The sequence below is a fragment of the Manis javanica genome, chromosome 5, assembly GCF_040802235.1.
Source record: "Manis javanica isolate MJ-LG chromosome 5, MJ_LKY, whole genome shotgun sequence".
In the NCBI taxonomy this organism is placed as follows: Eukaryota; Metazoa; Chordata; class Mammalia; order Pholidota; family Manidae; genus Manis; species Manis javanica.
Genome location: NC_133160.1, coordinates 163,449,774 through 163,473,546, shown reverse-complemented (window position 1 = coordinate 163,473,546; position 23,773 = coordinate 163,449,774). Strand labels below are relative to the sequence as shown.

Below are 23,773 nucleotides of genomic sequence, written 5' to 3'. Positions count from 1 at the left end.
AAGAGGACTTTAAGGGAATACTCTGAACAATCATATCCTAACAAATTAGATAACCTATATGAAATGGATAGAAAAACACCAACACCTGAAACTGAAATAAGAAGAAATAAACTCTGAATAGACATATAACAAGAGATTGAATTGGCAATTTTAAAACTTCCCACAAAAAAAATTCCATGACCAGATGGCTTCACTGGTGAATTTTACCGCACACTTGAGAAAGAATTAATACCAATCCTTCACATACTCCTACAAAAAATTTGGAGAGGAAGGAATATATCCCAACTCATTCTATGAGAACAGTATCACTTTGATACCAAAATCAGAGAAAAATATCACAAGGAAAACTACTACAGATCAATATCTCCTACAAATATAGATGAAAATATCCTCAACAAATACTATCAATTCAAATTCAGCTAGAGGGAGAAAGAGAAACAGAGAGACATAAAGATATATAGTTATATACCACGACTAACAGTGATCTTTCTCAGAAATGCAAGGTTGGTTTAACATCTGAAAACCAGTCAATGTATTATATTATATTATATTAATAGAATAAACCACAGAAACCACAATCATCTCAATAGAACCAGAAAAAGCAATAATAATTTTCTATTGATTATATGATGAAATGATATTTTTCATTTGTTGAATTAAACAAAATAAATTACTCAAATTAACTTCACCTGTTTTTCTTTTTATAAATGTGGGTACTAAAAATTTCACATTACATATGCAGCTAGCATCTGTGGCTCCCCTTATATTTCTGTTGGATTAGTTTGATGTCCCCCAGCTTGAAGACTGGTGCTCCAACAGCATTTGGTGTCTTACATGCACAGTTCTCTAAATTAATGATGAGAAAACTAATACTGAAAATGGTTAATCTGTCCAGCTTAACTCACTCCAACTGATAGGTGTCAGAACTGGTATTGGAATTCAGCTCTATCATTAAAGCCAGAGATGACAGCATTTATATCACTGATCTTCCTTAGGGAAGTAAGGTAATTGGGTAATCCTTAGGTTTATATTTATGTTTAACATGTAACTTTCAGAATTCATTTATTTCTTTTCAAATGTGGGAAGAATTTAGCCTTCACTTTTTCCATTTTTCACTTAGATTTATCCTTCCATTACTATTAAAGGGATTTCACTACCATTACCATCATCTATTTGCTTGCTTCGGCTAATGTTTTTTTTTTGTTTCTGCTTTTGTGATCTTTCCACCCCCCAGGACTACCACAGTGTTCTTCTAGCTGGCCTTCTAGTCTACTCTTTCCTTTAAGCTGCATGGCAGATGATAGCTAAGGTTGGTTGTTTACACATCTATTCTGTGTCAATTATAGAAGACTCTCTTCTTAAAATGTTGCTAATCTTCCTCACAACAACCCCCATTTCTGAGGTGAAGCTCTTGTTGCTCCTTTCCCTTCAAAGTTGAGAAAACAGAAGTTCCCAAAGCTTAATTGCTGAAGTCACACTGTAACAGAGGAGCTCAGAGGAAAAGCCAGGTCTCTGACTCCATGATTCCACATGTCCATCTTATAGATTCTTCTTCCCTGTATCCTAATGTGGATAAATATGGACCAACTGTGGGCATAAAAACAGTATTTTTATAGATGATTTATGCCCTTATGAAAATTTTCAAAAATTTCTTTTTTTTTCATAGAAGTTCATTTATAATCTTTTTCTATTGAAAATTGAGGTATATTTTTCTTAATGCTATGTTATGCAAACTTAATACCATGGCCTACATATAAATGAATTTTGGATATAAGATGACATAAAGTCCTATAGCCCTACCTAGAGCATTGTATAAAAAGTGGAGTCAGTAACAGTGACCTGAGAGCAGTGAGGATAAGCAGTCGTCACCTGGACTAAGATCAAACATCCCTCTTTCCTCAGAACATTTTTCATCCATTGTCTTTACATTTAATCCTTAACAAAGGCTGGTAGTAATGACTGCAACCAAATAAACTTCATTTTTGTTTTTTTACCAAACACTCATAGTTCCTACATGCAACTCTGGGGGGAAGGGTGTTCCCCGCCAGGGCTAATGCCCTCCTCAACACCCTTCCCCCACCACCACCATGAAACTGATGAAACCAAAATAAGTCAAGGGAAAGGGTAGGTTGGAAAAAAAGCTTTATTCCTTATAGTTGCTACCCAGGCTGGACACCATCCATCTCCTCCTTCCATGGCACACTCTGTACCCTGGCACACTCTACTTTCTGCCAGCCTTCCCAAAAGGAACTCCATTGGTGGGTCCTTGGTGATTGGCAGACACCAGAAAAATTACATACTAGGAACAGCTAGGAGGAGAGAATGGCCATTTTCTCCCCTTGCTGCCCAGGCCACAGCAGTAACACCTATTGATATGTAAATGGACTAAGGCCAGGTGGGAGACTCTGGAAATTCTGCCATTTACCTCACACCACAATAAACAGTTAAAGCATTCAATCTTTTTAAGAATCTAAAAATATTAGGATCAAGTATGATAGATTAATACTCTTCACTTACATAAAATCTAAATATTTCATTTTTAGTCAAAATCCATGTTTACTTGCATAGATTAATTAATCAATTGAAGGAGTTGGCTTTCCAGAATGTGGAAGAAAATAATTAAATGCAATATACCCAATCTATACAGTCAGACCTTATTTTTCTTATTGGAGAAAAACTGAGCAAGTATAATTGAGAAGGATTTCTGAATTTTTGTGGGATATGTATTCTGAAAATAAAATGCTTTCACTCAGAGATCACTACTGTCAATTGTTATTCATTTAGTTAAGTGTTACTGAAAAAGTTTGATGGATTATTCTTTCCATCCCTTATCCTTTAGTAAAAGTAATAACCATTGTTTTTCATGTCTGTCACTGGGGCTCTGTTTTGTTCAGATGTGTGGCAGACCTCGGTTGACAGCTCAGGGGCCAGCTAATGAATGGAGCAGCAGACTAAGAAATGCAGAGATGGGGGCTTTAAGCCCAGGCCATGCAAACTACTAACTAGTAGCGAATTATTTTGTTTCTGGACCTTGGATTTCCAACAATAAAATAGGAATATTATTTGCTTTATCTACTCACAAAGTACATTGCAAGAAGTGAAGGGGATAATAGAAATCTCATTTCAGGATTATAATATGTTTTAGTGTGTAATTTCTTCTGCCTTCCTACTGAATTTGCCTTACCCCAATATTCCATATTCATTCCTCAACTCACATTCATCCATGGGTTCCACCCATGACCAGCCCAGCAAGACTATGTTGCAGCACATAGAGTACAATTTAGTGGGTCAGTGTCAGCCTAGAAACTATTTATAACTGTCTAGACAATTAAGGCTGTGAATTATCATAACTAGTATCAACAACAAACATTATCTACAGACTCTATAACTATGCACAGAAGAATATACGTGCCTTCTGTTTTGTTAATGGCTAAATCCCCAGTGCCTAGCAAAGTGGCTGGCAAATAGTAGGCACTCAATAGGTAGTTTCTGGATACAAACATGAATAAAGAAGAACTAGAAAAAATAAAAAAGGAACTGCCTCCAAAGACTTATAATTTAGTCAAGTTGACTATGCCTAAAAATAAGTCAAGAAACAATGGAACAGTTAAGTCAGTCTACATGAGTACCCAATGAGCATTGGTCCTTACTGAAGACACTTTAGACTTCTCTCCTAACTAGGAGCACTGGAATTGAATGACAAATCTCCCAAGATGCTTAAATGTGACCCTACCCATGAAGACTTTTTATTGTGTCTGAGGTCTATACTTGTATCAGCAGGGGAAGAAAGATTGCAGATATTTTCCTTTGTCAATATGATCATTTTTGAATGGTATATAATAACTAAGTAAAGATTGTAATCACCAGAATGGAGTCAGGAAAGGCTATAGCATTTGAAGTGGGTTTGAAAGGTAAGGAAGCATTCGCTAATGAAAAAGAGGTGAGAGGCATTCCAAGAAGCAAAAACATCATGTGGAATGGCTCAGAATTTTGAAATCACATGGCTAATTCAGAGTACAGGTGATAAAGACAAAGGCACAAGTTGTGAATAACTTCTGAAGGGTCCTATCTATTAGCAAATTTGGACTTGATATTGTGGAAGCTAGGGAGGTGGTTATTGACTAGAGCAGTGTGACAGGATCATAGTTGTTTTCTGAGACTATTAAAGGCATGAAATTTAGAAGAACTGTTATGGAAGCCAGCTAAGAGACCATGCACTAGGACAAGCCAAAGAAAAGATTCCAAACTAAGACACATGTAGGGGAGTGGGATGAGGGGACTGCACTTGAGCAATATTTCAGCAGAAGAATTGACAGAGAACGGTAATCACTTGCATTTGGAGGGTGAGAGAGGGAAGAAAAGGATTGACTCACGTTTCCAGCTTGAGAAACATTGCTATCAACCCAGATGAGGAGCAAAGAGAAGGAGCACCCAGGTTTGGGGGGAAGAGAGTAAATTCAGGTGTGGACACATTGAGTCAATGTGTTTGACGGACATCTGGGTCAAAATGTTTAAGAGGGAGTGGAAATACGAATTTGACCTTTGGTCTAGAGATATGGACTTAGAAAACATGGAAATATGATAGGAGATATGGTCACCTAGAAAGAGTACATAGAAGTAGAGGACCAAGAATATAAGCGTAAGGAACTCCAACATGTAAGGGATGTGTGAAAAGAAAGAAGGCCATAGAGGAGCATATGAAGGAAGGGTTAGAGACAGAAGAGAACCAGTAGTAATTGAAGATGGTGCTATTCTGTGGTGCTGTGTCAGTAAAGCACACTGACGTTGGACAAGGTCAGTGTGGACCTTGATTTCTACTTTTTCCCCCAACCCCAAGCCAGGATAACGAGCTCCCACTACAGACTTCCCATTCTGTGGGGTCAGTCACATTGACAGGCTGGGAAGCAGTAAGAAACCAACAGCTAGGAGGTCCAGCATCAAGCTGGCCTCATTGCCATGCTACAGAGACTGGTTCTCTGCTTTTATGAGCCAGAGTCTTGACTCCCACTCATTTCTCAGGCTCCTATAATGAACATCTGTATTTCAACCTCTTTCAACAATACCCTAGTTCCTGGAGCCTGGAGCCTCCAGGCTCCTAAAACAGAAGCTCTGCCTTTTGGAGTCAGGTTTATCTATTCACTGGTGTTAAAATCCTGAGCTGTCCTGTCTTTCTTCACTCATTCTGTTGGTGCTTGGATTTACCTTGCCTTGCTTATAATTCGTAGGAGCATCTGGGTGGTGTTTGGGTAGCTACTGCCAACAAATAAGCAACTGATAAATAGACTCTCATTTTACTACAGTATACAGTATATTTATAGCTATTATTTCCTAAAACTGCTAATCATTAATTCAACAAATTCCTTCATTAGGTGCATGCATTTGATAACTGTTGATCACCTGCTGTGTGCCAGGCATTTGTTGCAGGTGCTGAGGATGCACTGTTAAACAAAACAATGCACCTTCTCTCACGGGGTTTGTGATCGAATGAAGAGGACAGTTAAACAATTTAAGTACATAGTATATTTGATGGGGAAAAGTCAAACCACCTACAGGGATTTGGGAAACTGGAATGGAGGGAAGGGGAAGAGGCTGCTATTTTATAGTGGTGGCTAGGGAAGATGGCACGGAGAAAACAAGCTTGACTACAGGTCTAAAAGACAGACATGAAAAAAAAGTGATAGAGTGAGTCCTGCTGGTATTTCAGGGACAAATATTCCAGGTGGTCAGGACTGCAAGGGTAAATAAAGACCCCAAAGCTGACTTGACCTGGTTTGTTAAAGAAATAAGCATACCATTGTGGGGTAGAAATGGTCAGAGGGGTTAAGAGGGGCAGAATGTAATCTCATGAAGAACCATTTGGTTATTGAAAATGTTTTGACTTCTGTTGTGAGCTGTCTTGAATTCTGAAAGAAGCATTCTGGCTGCTGTGTGGAGGATAGATTGTAGAGGTACAAAATCAGAAGGTGGGGGATCAGTTAGGAGGTGAGAGAAACAATCCAAGGGAGAGATACTGCTATTTTGCATCAGGGTGCTTAGGGCGGGAGCAGTGAGAAGAGGTTGGCTTCTGAATATAATTTAAAGGTAGGACAAGCAGTACCTAATGATGGCTTGGATACACTGCAAAAAAATAGAAGTCAAGGATGACCCTGAAGTTTTTGGCCTGAGTAACTAGAGCAATGGCGTGCCATTTACCAAGATGGGGATTAACTAGGCAGGAGAACTCAATTTGGGGCATGTTAAATTTGGGATGTCTATAAGAACCTGGAATAGCTATGAAGTTATATCCTGAGCAGGTGGGGGATGATCTGGTATACCAGTGATGGGGCTCCTGTGGGGTAAGGACAGGCCCTCTGTGTAGCAGGACGGAAGTGAGTTGTACAGGGACAGATACAGAATGACTGGAAAGGGGAGCACTGAGGACCTGCAGATGCTCTGCTGTAACTGCTTCTGTTCTCAGTAAAATCAGAAGCCAGGTCTGCAGCTGAGAATGAGGCTAGGCGGGAAGGTGTGAGGAGGATTTAAGACAGAAGGGATGAAATAATTGTCTTCTAGGACAGAGTTTTAAAATTTCAGCTCATGACCTAATCATGGGTCTTAAAATTAATTTAGAGACTTGAGAGCATTTTAATGAGTTTTAAAAGGTAAACTGAATTCAGAAATAGAGTTTGTTGCATGTGTTAAGAGCAAGAATTTCTTAATGAAAACTTTATTTCAGGTGCATGAGTATCCAGGGTGGTAGCAAAAATATTTTTAAAAAGAAGGGCCCAAGATAGTAGGAGGAAATGATCAAGGGACTGCTGAATAAAGTCAGGGATTAAATTAAAATGGTATATAGTTAACATATTTCCACATAAAAAAGATTAGAATATAGACTCATAAGATCTTGACATCAGACCACAAACTCTCCACTCTATTTCCACTGAAGGAAACCTTTCTGTTCGAATATTTTCAGTGATGGGATGCTTGTCAGCTTGAACGTCATAGATTTCAGAATGTAATTTTCCTCTCTATAAAAAATGGGGCCCTCACAGCACTCTGAGATGTTAAAGCAGTGAGTAGAGGGTCTGGCAGTTGGACTTTGGAATTTGGTGTGTACTTAGTATGAAATTTGACCTCATTACATAATAGCAAATGACGTTTTTTCTCTGTTTTGGAGATCTCTAAATCCTCTAAAACAAAACCAATCAGAACTCCAGGAAATCTTGTTTTTATTCAAACTTTAGCCCAGAATGGCACCCTTTGGCTTTTAAATATATGCTCTCTCTCCTCCTTAGTTTGCACTAACTGCAATTTTAATGGATAATCGAGCTAGTTTTTATACCTGCATTTTCCTCCTCTTTCAAGAGTTGTTCTTGGATCTGTAGATGATGCCAGTCACATATAATTGATGAAAAAAAAATCTGTTCATTTTTAAGACTTTATATGCCTCAGTTGCTGAAATAGTTTTTCCCTGTAAAATACATTAATGAGTAAGAGTTAAGAATATGTCGATGGGTTCTGTGAAATGGCCATTAATATTTTTAACTGTAATGAGCTCAGGTTATTTTCTAGGCGTTATAATTTACAATAATAAAAGTACTTCTCCAGTTCTATATTTTGCCTGATTGATAAAAATGGTCTTGAGATTAACAACTTAAACCAGTTTTCTATGCATGTAACCAATTTGTGAACCATTTGAGTTTTTTAAAAGGTACTTTTCCTTATTGTAAAGGCACTATCAAACTTAGTTCATTAGGGTATCAGACATAAACACTATACATGAAATGTATCTTCCCCTTGCAATGTTGTTCTCCTACTCTATTTATTCTATCTATATAAATTTGAAACATTGAAATAAAATGAAATTTACCTAGTAGAGGAGGGCTCATAAAAAGTACACTCTGCTTACATCAGTGAGTGTGATAGTTTGTAACACTTTAATCTTAGTCCAGTTGTAAATCAAACTCAAGACTTTTCTCAGAAAAAAAGTGAAGCTGTGTGTGGCGATGGATGTTAACTAAAGTTGTGTTTTTGCAAATACAAATCTTTATGCTATACACCTAAAACTAATACGATGTCATGTCAATTTTATCTCAATTTAAAAGGAGAATTAAAAAAATCAAGAACACCCTGAACCCACCTTCTATTATTTTGGGGATTAGTCTATATTGCAGAATGCTTTCAGAAGTTTCACTTCTCTATCAAGAGAAAGTTAAAATTCCAAAAGAGAACCATGAAATTCTTATTTTTTATGTGTAGGAATCATTCTGTTACTCTCCTTCTAGATGCTCACATAATCTTTTCATATAAAGCGTTTCTTTAGGAAATACACAGTATTACTTCTTCTCTATTGCTGCCAACGAGAGCTCTACCATGGAAAGCTCTCTCCCCTTCTGTGTTGCAAACCTCAACAAGTCTGTTGCTGAGTCAGAATCTCCTTTTTTCTCTGATGTGAGAAATCTTTCTCTCTTGAAAATTCATAAAGCTTCGGAAATGTTTAAATTAGAGTCTCCCCGTGGGGAAGGGGCGGGCATGCCGGAATGAGGGCGCTGGGGGGAGTCTCCGACACACAGCGGTCCTGGGGACCGCACAGCGAAAGCTTCCGTGAAACGGGAAGACCTGGGGCCGGCCCAGGGCACCGTGGGCGCTCCCCGCGGAACCATCATATGCATGAATGTGTGTAAACAGCCACACGGGCCGTGGTAGGTTCCTGGTACGCTGTTCCTCAGTACCGGGGGGGGTGGGGAATGTGCGGTACGCCGCCGGGGCTTCGTGTTTACAGAGAGCACCTTCTCGCGGCTGCTCCAAGGTCGGCGACAGCACGCAGCACCAGAGGCTGCAAACAGAAACGGGCCGGAGAGGGCGCTTTCCACGGCGACGAATGAGCCTCCAGCCGGGGGAGGTGGGGCAAGAGATGCGGGAGAACCGCCCGGCTGCCTGCTCGGTGGCAGAGCTCGCACGAATGAGGCGGCCGAGGGACCCCTGCTCGGAGCCCCGAGGGCGGGAGGGACCGGGCTCCCTGCTCCGCTCGCGCAGTGGAGGCCGCGCGTCGCCTCCGTGACAGAGCCGCTCCCAATCTGGCTTCCCCGCCTCAGTTTCCCCAGATCGTCCGCGCCGCACTGTGAAACCCCTGTCCCCATGGCCGCGCCTCACGTGACCCAGGGCGAGGCAGAAGTGACAGGAAGGAGGCGGGGCCGCCAGGCGGCAGGGTATGGCCGGTCGGCGGCGTGCACGAAACCAAGGCGGACTCTGCGCGGACCCCGCACGGGGAGGGGTCGTTGCAGGGATCGTCCGCGCCGTACGCGCGTGCCCCTCCTCGTGCGCGCGCGCTCAGACCGTTGTCGGCCGCCCTCCGCCTCCACCGGCCTCCCCTTTTCCCTGGGTGCGGGAGGGGCCCCAGGGGCCGCGCCGCTCGTCCCCGCGCTCCCCCGCCCTGCCCGGAGTCCGCGGGCGCCTCTGGACGAGCCTGCCTGTCAATGAGGGGCGGGGCGGAGGGGGTGCGGCGGCCTCGCGTCCGCGCGTGCCGGGACGCACCGCGGGGGGCGGTGCGATTGTGAGGTGGCGCTGACGCACGTTCCGGGGTTCTTAAGCGGCGAGGGCGGCGGCGGCTGCGGAGGCGCCCGAGCGGGTCTCGGGAGGCGACGGTGACGGCCGCGGGGCCGGCGGGGCTGAAGTGGGTGCCCCTGGCTCAATCACGGTGTCCCGCTCTCACTTACTCCCCCTCCTTTCACCACGGCCGCGCCGGCCCAGATACGGCGGCTTCCTAGGCGGGGCAGCGGACGGAGCGCGTCTCCTCCCGCTGCCGCCAGCCTGATAAATGAGGGACTTCGGGTTTGGGGCGCTGCAGACCGCCCCGCTCCGAAGCAGCAGCCCCGGGCCCCTGTTCAGCGGCGGGACGTACCGTCCCTACGCCTCGGGACCCACCGCGACCGCCGCCCCGCTGCCCTCCGCCACGCCCTTCGGCCCGCTCTCGCCGCCGCCGTTGCCTGTCACCGGCTTCTCGGAGGCCGCCTCCCCCTTCTCCATCCCCCTCAGCTGCGGCGGCGCAGGCAGCTCGGCCGCCGCCGCTTCCTCTTCCTCCCCGTTCCTGGCGCATCAGCAGACCATGCAGGATGAGCTGCTGCTGGGGCTGACACAGCAGCCGGCGCGGCCGCTCTCGGGGGCGGCGGCCGCGGAGAAAGTCCCCAACCAGCACCCCGGCGGCGGCACGAACGCGGGTGTGACCCACCTCCTCCCCTCCCAGGACTTCAAACCGAGTCTGCACCACTCCTCCTCCGCCTCCGCCTCCTCCTGCTGCTGCCGCACCTCCTCCCCGCAGGACTTCAGTGAGCCGCAGCAGCAGCAGCAGCTGAGCAGCCAGAAGAGGAAAGAGTTCAGCCCGCCCCACCTTTCCCACCCTCCGGACTCGAAGCCGCCGCCGCTCCACTGCCCCGGCCGGGTCAGCCCGCCGCCGCCCGGCCCGCTCCTCCAGCGCCAGCAACAGCAGCCGTTCAGCCTCCCGCACTCGCAGCACCACCCGTCGCAGGACTTCGCCCCACGGCAGCGCCCGGACGACCTGCCCCCGCTCCCGCAGCTCCAGCCTTCGCCGCCCGCAGCCCCGCGGCGCCGCCACGGAGGCGCGGGCAGCCCTCGCAAGACCGCGGGCGAGGGCAGCGCCGCCGAGCCCCCCAATGCGGGCTTGGCCCCCTCGACGCCGCCGGTGAACGCGCCGGGCTCCATGGAGTCCCCCAACCACCCACTGCTCAACAGTCCCAGTAACCTCCTGCCTGGCGGGGCGCTCGGCGCGGGCGCCTTCAGCAGCCTGCAGAGCCCGGACCTTCCGCACCCGGGCGGCGGCGGCGGCGGGGGCGGGGGGCCCCCCGGAGGCGGAGGAGGAGGCAGCTCCGCGTCGCCGCCGCCGCTGCCCGGCTTCGGCACCCCCTGGTCGGTGCAGACCGCGTCGCCGCCGCCCCAGCCGCAGCCGCCGCCTCCGCCCCAGCAGCAACCGCCTCCGCCCCAGCAGCCACCGCAGCCGCAGCCGCCGCAGCCCGGCTCGTCGGCCGCCACCCCGGGCGGCGGCGGCGGCTCGCTCAACGCCATGCCGCCGCCCAGCCCCGATTCAGAGAACGGCTTCTACCCGGGGCTGCCGTCGTCCATGAACCCGGCCTTCTTCCCGAGCTTCTCGCCCGTGTCCCCGCACAGCTGCGCGGGGCTTAGTGTGCCGGCGGGCGGCGGCGGCGGCGGCGGCTTCGGAGGCCCCTTCTCGGCGACTGCCGTGCCCCCGCCGCCGCCGCCCGCCATGAATTTACCTCAGCAGCAGCCCCCGCCGCCCGCGGCGCCGCAGCAGCCGCAGAGCCGGAGGTCGCCCGTCAGCCCGCAACTCCAGCAGCAGCACCAGGCGGCAGCCGCCGCCTTCCTGCAGCAGAGGAACTCCTACAACCACCACCAGGTACGGCGGACGGCGTCCGGCTGCGCCGCGGGCCGGAGCGGCCGCGGGCGGGGGCTGCCGGAGACCGGGCTCGGCCCCGGGCGGCCCCGGAAGCAGCGACGCGGGCCACTCGGCCCGGTGAGAGCGGGACTGGGAGGGCGGAGAGCGGTGACGGGACTCGGGTCACCAGCGCCCGGAAGGGCGGACGGCAGTGGCCACCGTGGGCTGCGGGGCTCCGGAGGAGGGTTCGCGCTGGAAGCCGCCCCGGCCGGGCGTCCCCTCGAACGCCCCGGCGAAGCGGTGGGGCCTGGGGCCGGCGGAATGGCTCCGGGGGCGCGGGCGGCGGGCGGGCGCGTCGTCTCTCCCGGGCTCGGCCGGAGCGGCCCGGGAGACGCGGCGAGGACGGGCGGGGGCCCCGGGGCCGGCGGGCTCGGGCGGCGGCGTGGGCGAGCGGCCGTGGGAAGCGAACTTGAGGAGGAGGAAAATGATTCCCGGAGACGGTGCGTTTGGGGGTCCGTGACTCCTTCCCTTCGTCCAATGAGGAGCAGGCGGAGGGGCTTTTTCTTCTTTCGAGTCTCCTTCATTCCTAACTGGCAAACGAGCCGTGTAGCCGGTGAAACGGCCGCCGGCCCGACGACCTGCCCGCCGCGCGGCTGCGCCCGGCCGGCCGAGGGCCCGGCGTCGGGAGAGGAGCGGCCCCGGCCCCGCGGCGCCCGCGACCCGCCTGCCTGCGTGGGCTCAGTCCTCTGAGCTGTCAGACGCCTTCCAGAGGCACTGGTCACGGCGCACTCGGTTCGAACTGAGATGCTCCAAGACTGTGTTTAGAGTCTGCGCTTGTTAACATTTCGGTAATACTTGGTGGCTTTTAAAGCAAAACTGAACTTGAATCTGTGGTTGTGTGTTGCTTTGAAGAGGAAGGCTTTTACATTTTTGGTGGCCTTAACCTTAAGTTTCCCTTGAATTGTGGGTGTCCGTAATCAAAGCCGGTCATGAAATTCTGGAATAACGCCGGGCAGTTTTTTTTTTTTTTTTTAATTCATCCGGGTCCTTTCTGATTCAAGATCGTTTTGTTATCCTCGCAATGCGATGTTTGAGTGACTGCTGGGTTGGTTATTTGACGCTGAAAAAGTGTTCTGTTGTTCTTCTGTAACGTAGTTAGCATTTAGTATACTGATCATTTTGTTTAAGGCCGTTGGCGTGAGTAACTATTGAGAGAGAAGCAAAACTGGACTTTAAACCAGTGCTTGCTTATTTACTCGTAGAACTTTTTACATTGACCAGTTCAAGTTTTAAGGGTTAACCTTTTTAAAGGTGAATATTATCAAAATTAACCAAAGTAACAGTTGACAGCTTACATTAATAAGGAGTAACAGTTACCAGTTCTTGTTGAATCACTGGTTCCTTACTGAAAGGGGGTATGTGTCCTATAACGATTGAAAATAAGGAATTTTGAAATAATCTACTTTTCCACGATTTACATAATCTTGAGCAGCTATCTTCTCATACATGTCAGGGCCTTCATTTTTTAACTGGAAACTTGCCACAGAAAATTACTTATAGATATTTTAGTATTCTTAAAGCCATGCTGTAGAACATTAAAACTCCATATACCATGATCCATATTTGACTTTAATCTGCTTTTTGTCAAAAGATGGGTCTCAGTGCAGTGTAAGAGATCACATAGCTGTCATATGGAATTTTAGATCACTGGAAGAGAACTTTGAATACTGTGTCAGAGAGGAAAGTAAGGCCTTCAAGAACAGAATGGTTTTGTCCCTGGTCCCTTAGCTTTGTTTTTGAACTATGTAGAGGGAAAATGGCAATATATATTCATGATTATATTGGCATTTAATTTTTTTTAAATAGGTATTATGGATCAGAGGCTTTTTAAAATTTTCTTTATAAGAAGCAAGTGTAATTTTAAGAGTGCTTAACTTAACATTAACCTAACTGATTTATAGCAACTGCACGGTCCACACTTCATTAAGCTAAACATTAGCCCAGAATTACTAAAGTACATGCTTATTGATGTATGGTTGCTGGCAATTAATACTTTTCAAAAACCTGCAGTTACAGCTCCTTGGTGGATTTTCCATTGTGATGACTTAACTTCTCTTGCCATAAATTCTAGCTTGGAATATAATTTATTTTTGAAAATTAATTTAATGCACTTGCATTATTAAGATATCTCCCAGAATAATCAAATCATCTAGTTGCTTATCTTCAGTATATCTCAGTGGATCCACCTATGGGTAGTAACATCAGATAATTGCTTAACAGTTCATAGATAATTAAGTGAAATAAAAGCAAAAACACTTCAAAAGAAAGATCTGGAGCATATTACTTTTTGTTAACTAGTTAAGATATAACCTGTTGCCTTAAAATGTTTCATTTTTTAAAGATAGTCTTAGCTCAGGCCTAATTTTGAAGTTGAATTATGAACTCTTTAAATGCCTATAATTTTAAATAGATGTGTTTTCCCCAGCCTCTTCTGAAACAATCTCCTTGGAGCAACCATCAGAGCAGTGGCTGGGGTACTGGAAGTATGTCATGGGGAGCAATGCATGGCAGAGATCATCGTAGAACTGGAAACATGGGAATTCCAGGAACTATGAACCAGATATCTCCATTGAAGAAACCGTTTTCTGGTAATGTCATAGCACCACCGAAATTTACTCGCTCTACTCCATCACTGACTCCAAAATCTTGGATTGAAGATAATGTGTTCAGAACAGACAACAATAGTAATACACTCTTACCCTTACAGGTAAGAATGGTTTGTAAATGGCCTTATTTCTAATGTTAAACTTTCAAAATAGGAAATTGGGTGGTGGTTTGTTTATAGGATTATAAATAAAGTTCTAGTTTTTAAGCATATAATTTAATTATCAAAGGTTAAAATACCTGTAAGGAGAAAACTGAGACTATGAAAAATTCTCTAAACACACAACAGAAAATAAGCTTCATAAAATGTAGAATAACCTGCTGTATTTCTTACTTGAAGCTTTTAATTGGTAACTGTAAGAATGCTTTATTAATCTTGAATAGGCCACCAAAATGCATGGCTCCTCCAATATAGCTAACCTACAATATTCAGTAATTGTGCATAGATTTGACAATGATCAGCTGTACGTACATTAGACTATACTTAGTACAGCTATGATTACAGGAAAATAATATTAGGGCTTTTTACATCGAATTAAAATTTGTCTTCACTGGTTCAGTAATTTTTTTCCCCTAAATGTGGCCTAATAGTTATGATTAGACATTTTTTTTCCAGGCCTTTTAATATTTTGTTGATACTATAGATTAATAAAGTTCCCTTATTGTTATTTAAAATGAGATTTTTTCCCCCTAGACTCTTTATAGGAAGGGACAAAGATAAAAAAGGAAAGCACTTTGATTGTTTTTTGTTTTCTTCCTTTTTTTTTGCGGGTGGGTGTGGGGAAGAGAACTGCATATTTCTGATGAAAACTTCTATGCTATTGAAGGTGAGATCTAGTTTGCAGTTACCAGCTTGGGGCTCAGATTCACTCCAAGATAGTTGGTGCACTGCAGCCGGAACATCCAGAATAGACCAGGTAGGCTGCACAGTGTATATTTTTCAGGATTTTGGCTAGGAGTTTAGTATTTATATTATGAGTAGGATTTATTATTTTCCAGTTACACCTATTTAAGCATATGTCGGAGAGCATTTAAGCAATTTATTTTTAAAGGGTCACTTGACCTAAACTATTAGTATATAAAATGCTTCATTTTCAAATTTAAAAGTAACTCATTATCATTTTGTATTTCCAAAACATAATAAATTTTTGGAAAAAATTATATACCCAACAGCACCTGACTTTAAACATCAGTCAAACTGAACAGATTTAGCCTCTTTTGAGAATTATTTGGCATTAGGTACAAAATCACGTTTACCTAGCATCCAATTTTATATTTCATTAATGTTTTACAGAATATTTTTGTCAATGAAATCTGTATTTGCCTCAAGATAGATTTCTAAAACCCTATCTTCAGTTTTTCACCTTTCTAGAAAGCTTTATGGTATAGTATTTCTTTATTCTGTATTTTGGCCCTGCCCTTGTAGTAACTATCTCCCAGATAATTGGTTTCCTGTGGAAAAACCCTGAGTCAAAAAGCTGGAAGTCAGTCTTCCTCAGATTACTTTCAAGCTCTTTGCTGTTACAAAATGTTATTTCTTAGTCTACAGACTAAATTTGCACACTGGGTACCAGGTGAGGAGAGTTGTTACGGGACAGATAGAAAACTGAATCCTTGCATATGAGAATTCTTTCCTACAGAGCCCAAGTTTTGAATAAGCATAGATTTGACAACGTGGGAGTCTGAAGCATGGAGCTGTGGTACCCTTAGCTAAGGCCATTCCTTAATTAATTTATCAACATGCGGTGATTTCACAAGGACTATGTAGATTAACAATACATTGTAAATAACATTCTAATCTGGAGGGTTAGCAGTAACTTGAGTATCAACCATTAGCATTTATTTTAGGCAAATCCTACCTATTTACCAAAGTAGTCCTGCCAGATACCACTTAGAAATAGCTATCTCATATGATTTGCGATTTATTACCTTGTTAATGTAAGTTGATTATCAATCTGTTTCAGCTCTCATCTCCACTCTGGCTCTGTTAGGCCGTATTAGTGACATTTTTAAGGTAGCACTTCTGTGTTGTTCAAATTGAATACATAAATGCTTAGGATAGGGTATATTAGAAAAGGAAAATTATGATAATTATTTTGAACGTTACAAAGGGACATGTATTTAGAGAGGAAAGGACATAATGCTTTGAAGAGCATGTACAGGAAAAAGCAAGAAGATAAATGTATGAGAATGATAGGTATCTGTGGAGAAGAAAGAGGACAGGTTCACTGCATAAAGGACCCATGAGGGCAAGGGGCAGATGCTGAGAAATTAGGTTATTGAGATGGTTTCAGTTGGTGGAATGCTAGAAAATGCAAGGACATGTTGCAAAAACGAATGTTAACACTGGACTCTCCAAAGATGCTATATAGGATGAAGGGCTCCAGGCCCTACTGAGTCTTCATCAAAGTCACTCTGCTCTTAGCTATTTTATAACCTAGGATTTTAGGTAATTCATTTTCGGGAAAAGGATTTTGGTGCTTGAAGGTAGTATTTTTTATAAACTGCTAAGATACTGGCATTCCCTATGGATTCTTGAGCCAGAGGTGTAATATGATGAGGTTTAAGACAATGGTAAAGAAAATCTAATGGCAAGTGAACCGAACTAGAAGGAAAGAAGGTCTGAAATCTGAATCTTCTTCCTCTTCTCACAATCTTTAATGACATTGGATGACACAGTTTACGAGCGTTTATCTCTTTGGGTCATAATTTCCTTATTTATAAAATGAGGACCTTGAACTAGATCATGACAGCCTTTTGAGATCTTACACTTTCTGTGATCTATTTTGCCATTTCTTTTCTTCCGTGCCCCTCACCTTTTATTTTTATAATACAAGGGTCTTGCTTTCCTGGGGGAAAGGGCTGGGCATTGATCCCGGGCAGTGAAGGTGCAGTGTGTGAACTCCCAACTAGTCTTAAGGCAATATTATTGTCTCTTTTGAGTACCCTAAGGTTACTTATTATACAAAATTTGTTCTGTGTTTCTATCTTTCCATAAAAGGTTGAGGTATTTGAAGTTGAGGTTCTTAAAAATACAGCAGCAGCTACAAACTGCAATTGGTATTTTAAATTGTTAGGAAGTTCCTATTTTGCAAGGTTAAAATTATGGAAAATACTTAAGCACTTAGATATCTGAGGAGATTATTTTCATTTCTGATCTTTTTTCATCATCTGCAGCATTTTAATACTAATAAACTGTAGTTAGCAAATATGTCATTTTAAAACTTTTAACCTTTTTTTTTCCTTTAGTCTCAAATTGATGACGCCTAAATATGCTACATTGTAGAACTGAAGTCTTAATTCTTATACCTGGATACTTTAGGCTTTACCTATCCCAAGAGCTGGATATATAATTGAATTCAGTAAATGGGAAAGATACAGTTTCATAAAACTTTTTTTTTTTCAGTAGTATATAAAATTTTTCAGGTTGACATTTCCTTATTTTAAAAACTTACTTTTTATGGAGAATCTTCAAATTTAAAGCTCTTAAAAACAAATTAAGTTGTCATGCACATTTTTTACTTTAAAATGAGTATTAGCTATCTCTATTAAGTTTTTAAGGTTAAGAATTATTTTCTTTGAAATAGTATTAACTAGTTACCCTTGTAAGAAGCATACTCAAAGTATAAATTCTAAATTACCTTAAAATTGAATTGTCAATTAGATATTAAGGTTACAGTATGTTTATTCATTAAGATATTAAGGTTACAGCATATGTTGTCATTAATACTTGAATATTTTAAATAAAATAAATATACTAGTAGCTTAGGGTTATTACAAGTTTATATATGACTCATCTGTCATATATAAAACATAACAAATTACTGTCACATATTGCACAAACAACCTTCAATTAATCGAGGTATTTTCCACCAATCATTAATACCCAGGCTACTATGATAATGTGGTAAATGATAATTTAGGGATCTCTTTTAGAAGAAATACAATATTTGTACTTTTTATTCACTTACAGAAAATGTATATAGTAGTAGACCAAGTTCAGTTTTCCATATAATAAATCCTTAAATTGTGGCTCTTAAATTAGATGAGCATCAGAGACATTGGTAGTCATCAAATGGCTAACACTGAAAATGAGAAAATGTGCTGTTTTATACCTGCTTAGGTAATAGGTGCTTTCTTTTTATGTTTCCTATCTTATGTGCAGCTTTTTAAATTATACTTGATTACTTGACATTCTTATACCAAATATTTTGTTACTTGCCTATCCATTTTTCTTAACCAGTGTAAGTACTAGTGACCATTTTGGACCTTAAATAAAAAAAAAAATTTTTTTTTCAGAATCACTGTATAGCATTTTGTTGAGGTTCATAATACTAAAGGAAGTTCAAAGAAATGTATGTTCATTGTGTATGTGATAGTGTTTTTGTTACACTTGGGATATATGAGGGAAGTACTGTTCTTTGCCTCTGAGAAGGTAAAAGACCAGTTGGATGAATACAGGGTACCTGTGTGGAACAACTAGAGAATGATATGACAGCATGAGATGTGAGTGCTAAATTGTTTTAGTAAGGCAGAGTGCTAGCACAACATCTGCTGCTAATTTTATACAGTGTAGTAGCGGAGTGTCATCAGGGATGTATAATCAGTATTTACTTAAAGTTGAGATGGTATTAATACAACTTTGCTGTTTTAAAGAAAAATGGGAGAACTAAATACAAAAATACACAACAAAAGCTAATCTTTCTACTTAGGCAGAAGAATGTATGTTCAAACATCTAGTATGTCTTTAAATATGACAATACAGTGTTTTTCAATCTTTCTAGGTCTTTATTGCCATTTCTATCTGTCTTTGTGGCAGTGTCTTGGTTTAAAAAAAGATAACATATTAGAATATAAGACATTATAGTTTTTCCATCAATGTGTTTTTAATTTTTGCATGTTCATTGTGGGATTCTGTAGTCTCAGTTTCTGAAAGTCCATTTAGTTGATTCTCAGCCAGATAGTTTTAATATTTAAAATAGATTGCAATAAAATTTTCCTGATAGAGATTCTTACTTTTGTGAAATAGCTTGGCTGTTTTCAAATAGCCATGTAGTAACAAATGTAAGTTACATTACTATGATTTTCCGTATTTATTTATGCTAATCAGTTTTGGCGTGTTTATGGTAACCTTAATATAGTTTCAGGATTTCCATTTCATTTTTATTTAAGCCAGTGGTAGTTTGAATGAACACAAATTACTATCCTTATTTCAGAAAAATGTATGTGTTTTATAATCAGATTTATTTCTGTTGTTTTTCAGAAGTCGTATTTTAATCCCTACACTGTACTTAAATGGAATTATCTTTATTTTTTTAACATGCTCCTATAGGTTTCATTAAATCCAGAAAGCAGTTTTGAGATGTCATTAGCTCTTTGCTTGCTGAAGGCTATTTTGTGTTGGTACTTTAAAAATCATGTGGGATACAGTTGATACTTAACAAAGTAGACTCAGCTAATAATTTTAAAATAGCCTTGGTATTTTCTTTGCTAAGTAGGAATTTGTTTCATGATGAAAGACTTGATATGCAAAGGAAAATAGGGGACCTTGTAAGTGGACATCTATGATCTAGGAATTAAAGCTATAAAGCTTTTTGAATAACATTTGTCAGAGTTTATTGTGTAGTGGTCACTGATAGCTATTGAATAGCTTGCTTATGTATTTTCCCTTCATACCTTAAGTATTGCCCATGGCCTACTGACAGTGTATATAGAATTACTTCATAATTTTACTGTGCTCTAAAGCAAGATCACACTCCTTGAAATGGAGGAAAAGGGTAGCCAAAAAAAAAGAAAAGGAAAAAGAAAATATTGTGTGGGAAATATCATTGGGTTGATGCTAATAGTCACCACTAATTAAGTTCATAAGTTGACTAAAGATGGGGCATAGTCTGAATCTTTCTGTTCAGTAAATATCAGTTTGAGAAGATAACCCTGAAATATAACATATTTTCTTTGCAAGAATTCAAGGTCAATAGAATATAAAGTATTTATAATATACTCTTAGAATATATATGATATAGCATACCTTCTGAGATTTTTTTTGCTTAATTGTACGCCATGACATTTTACATTTTTAAATTCTACTTTAAATACATTTGGAACTTTGAATATAAAAGCACTTAATCTTCTATTGTGTGGTCAGAAATTCAGGTTGGCAGCAAGGCATATTAATATCTGGTATTTGTCTAGTTTAGTCGGTTAACATTTAAGTACCTATTCCATGGAGGATTCTGAGAAATTTTTATAGTCTTTTATAATTACCATTTTAAAAGTACAGAGTTTGCCCTCAGAGTTCAACTTAAACATTTTCACAGTTTTTATTGTAGAGATAAAGTACTATTCATTCAACAGACCTTTGAGAGCTAGCTAGCTATGTTCTATAATTAGATGGTCCCTACTCCTAAAAGGGAAGTTTAGTGGCAGAGGCAGGGAAGTCAACAAAATGGTTATGAACAAAGCATAGTGGAAGCCCAGAAGACAGAAATATTTGGATAGATTGCTAAGATTCCATGTCACTTTTGCCCAAGGACCATGCTGTTCTCTAGACTAGCTTTATTTCGTTTATTATATAGTACTATGAGTGTTTTGCTCTTATTTCTATTATTTTTAAAGTGGACATTGGCATCATCTAGCCCAATAAGATTATTTTCTAAAAGATGGAAGAGAGTCTAAAGATGTTTAGTGACTTACTCAAGATCAAGAACCTCAGTGCTTCTTAAAGTAATCTCCACACCAGCAGTATCACCTGGGAACTTACTGGAAATACATATTCTCAGGGGCAACTACAAACCATTTGAATTAGGCTCTGTTGATGGGTCCCAGCAATCTGCATGTTTTACAAGCTTTCCAGATTCTGAAGCAAGCTTCAGTTTGAGAACCACCATTAAAGCCCAGTTATTCTCTGTGAGTGAATTCCCTGTTCTAATGAACCCTGAAACTGATGTGTGTATTATATCCCAGGAGTTTTTAAGAACAAATAAGTAAGGGATACCAGTATAGCTAATTGATGATAAAGCTAGAATAAGAGCCTCTGGTCTTGCATTCTTTCCATCTTTCAGTGTTACTTTTCATACTTTTAAATTCCTTGAGAGCAACTTGTTTAGTCTAAAATACTGATTCTGGCCTCCTAGCTTTCAATATCTCACAACCCTAATTTAAACATCAAGTAGAGTAAATAAATCAACATGCTCCCGGGAAAGCTTCTTATGTTTTTTTTCAGCTTTCTAAAAAGGCCGATTCTGAATTTTCTCTGGATTTTGGACTCCTTTGGGAAACTGATGAAAACCATAAACCTCTTCCTCAGAAAAGAATTACATGTACATGCACATACTATCTAATCTCAGATTTTTTGGTCTTTCTAGAAGCTCATGGACCCGGGTTAAGAAGTTCCTAATTTTGATTTTTGTGGAGACATTTTTTCTCCACTTTTATGATGACTTGCTTTTTGTGATGATCATTTTTTGAGAGTTAAAAATGGTCTGCCTTACCTCTCCCAAATGTACACACACTTGCACAAGTATACGTATAAGCACACTTAAATAGGTGGAGGTTACAATGACATACTTTGGGAAAAGACTCCCTGGTGATTTGGAGGCACTAGCCAGAGATTGCTGTAATAGTTTGCTATATACATTTGTTCGAATACATTGTATGTTGAGAAGAATATACAGTGTACATTTCATGAGTGTTACAGAATCAGATTCCTTCTTGTAAGCAAGCTGAGAGATTTAACATTCAGCAAACAAGACTTCCAGCTACACAGAAGACTTGTTCTGAGACTTGATGAGGTAGGAAACTTCGAAAGATAGAATGCTTTCACCCTCTCTTCCCTGACCTACCTTTTTTGCTGGGGGGGATTGAGGGGAGGCAAGTTTAGAAATGCAGAGACCAATATGTGAGGATTTTAGAGATCAAGATTTGAATATAAATATTTTATGTTAGTCTATTTTTCTGATTTTAGTGGTTTATGCTTTTGATTTTTGCTATATAAGATGTTTGTGCACTCATTATTATGAAATACTGACAACTAAAGTCAAATAACATACAATGTTTGAGAGATGTTTAAAGTATGGTGCAATTATGGAATTGAGTACTTTCCGAAAAGTATTTGGTTTTCAAGTGTCAGTGTCTTCCTAGGTATGTGAGAAAACTTTCAAAGTTAAATAATAGCTAAAGATGCTTTCTGTGTTAGAACATTTGAAAAATCTTCATTAGTTGAGAATGATAACAATAAAAATTATTTTGCTGTGTTGCACTGATATTGCCAATGAAATAAGATTACTTTTGATGTCTGATTTTGGAGATAAATGTATAAAATGTATTGTCTTCCAATATAAGAAATATTGTAGCTCATGAGATCCTTAGTTATGGTATTGTCTTAGGATGCAATCTGAATAGTGATATTAATCAGATGTCCTATTTTATGTATGCAGATTTAGATAATACATTTATCATCACTTTAAAAATTGCATGTATCATACTGAGTTTTTTCTTTTTTTTTCTCTTCTAGGATCGAAGTAGAATGTATGACAGTTTGAATATGCACTCTTTGGAAAATTCCCTTATTGATATTATGAGAGCAGAGCATGATCCTCTTAAGGGTAGGTGACTTCTGTAAATATATATATATATTTTTTTCTGCTTATCTTACCATTTTTTATGTCTAAACAAACACTAAATAGCACCTGTGTCATCTATAAATTCTATTACAAGTTTGTTAATAAGAACCTTTGTTTTTGTGAAATATCATACTTTTTACTTTGTAGCTTATTTGGATTTATGCTGATTTATACAGAGAGAAATATAAAGCCATGTCTGTTATTTAAGAAAAAGCCACACTGTTAAGAGACACTCCACAGTTCACTACAGGATGAAGAATAAAACTAAAAGTATATAGTATAGTCACTTTTCTAGAATTCTGTCAAACACAAAATATTTAAAAAATACTTGGAATACTTGCATTCACAATTTTCATTGATTTCAACCTAGAATTGTCCTAGATTAACTTCCCTATTTTTCTGCTACTGTTGTATCATAGGACTTTGAAAGAGGATATTTTGTAGTAGCTTCTATGAGGAAAAAGAATCAACCCCACTGATCTTACAATATCAGTCTTGTTATTAACTGTGCCTGAAGAAATTTTAACAGACATGTTTTCATTTGTTTGTGCACTGCATGTAACTAATTATTTTACATTTCTTTATACATCTCATTGCCTTTTTTATTAATGTTGCAAATTTGGTGACCTATATGAACTTAAGTAATAAGATATGTTATTATTGCTGCATAGTAAATTATTCCAAAAGTTAGAAACTTAGGATAACAAACATTACATCACACAATTTCTATGGGTCAGAAATTCAGGAGCAGTTTAACTCTTTGGTTCTGGCTCAGGATCTCTCTTTGAATCAAATCTATGTGTTATTTTCTAACCTTTCTATGTTTTTAATTCTATAAAACCAAGTAAGAACTCCCTCACAAAATTTAGCCTAAAAACTCCAGAACTTCAGTGTTGGCAGCAAAGTCGTGGCTCAGTGCTGAGTTGGCAGTATGTACTAATCATCACCTAAAATTTTTGTCCCATTTCTGGATTTAGTTTGTAAAGGAGTTTCTTGTCTTTCTAATTCCATTATTATGTGAGGAACTTGAGAAGCTCAGGGGTTCATTAATGATCGTTGCTAATGTGGCAGCAGTAATTCTTCTCACAAACTAATATAGACA

General features: G+C 41.1%; 1 protein-coding gene across 9 annotated transcripts in view; it reads left to right on the top strand.

Annotated features, from left to right (window-relative positions):
• Nucleotides 1-9,308: 9,308 nt before the first annotated feature.
• CPEB2 (cytoplasmic polyadenylation element binding protein 2) overlaps nt 9,309-23,773 on the top strand; it is a 62,736-nt gene continuing 48,271 nt past the window's right edge. For 3 of the 9 annotated variants that reach the window (XM_073237822.1, XM_036990687.2, XM_036990679.2), the window contains exons 1-4: nt 9,309-11,407; nt 13,872-14,153; nt 14,878-14,967; nt 22,563-22,653. In XM_073237822.1, coding sequence (XP_073093923.1) covers nt 9,797-11,407; nt 13,872-14,153; nt 14,878-14,967; nt 22,563-22,653 — 2,074 coding nt within the window. In that variant the 5' untranslated portion in view covers nt 9,309-9,796. The other 6 variants (XM_073237823.1, XM_036990712.2, XM_036990705.2 and 3 more) reach the window with 4 other exon arrangements.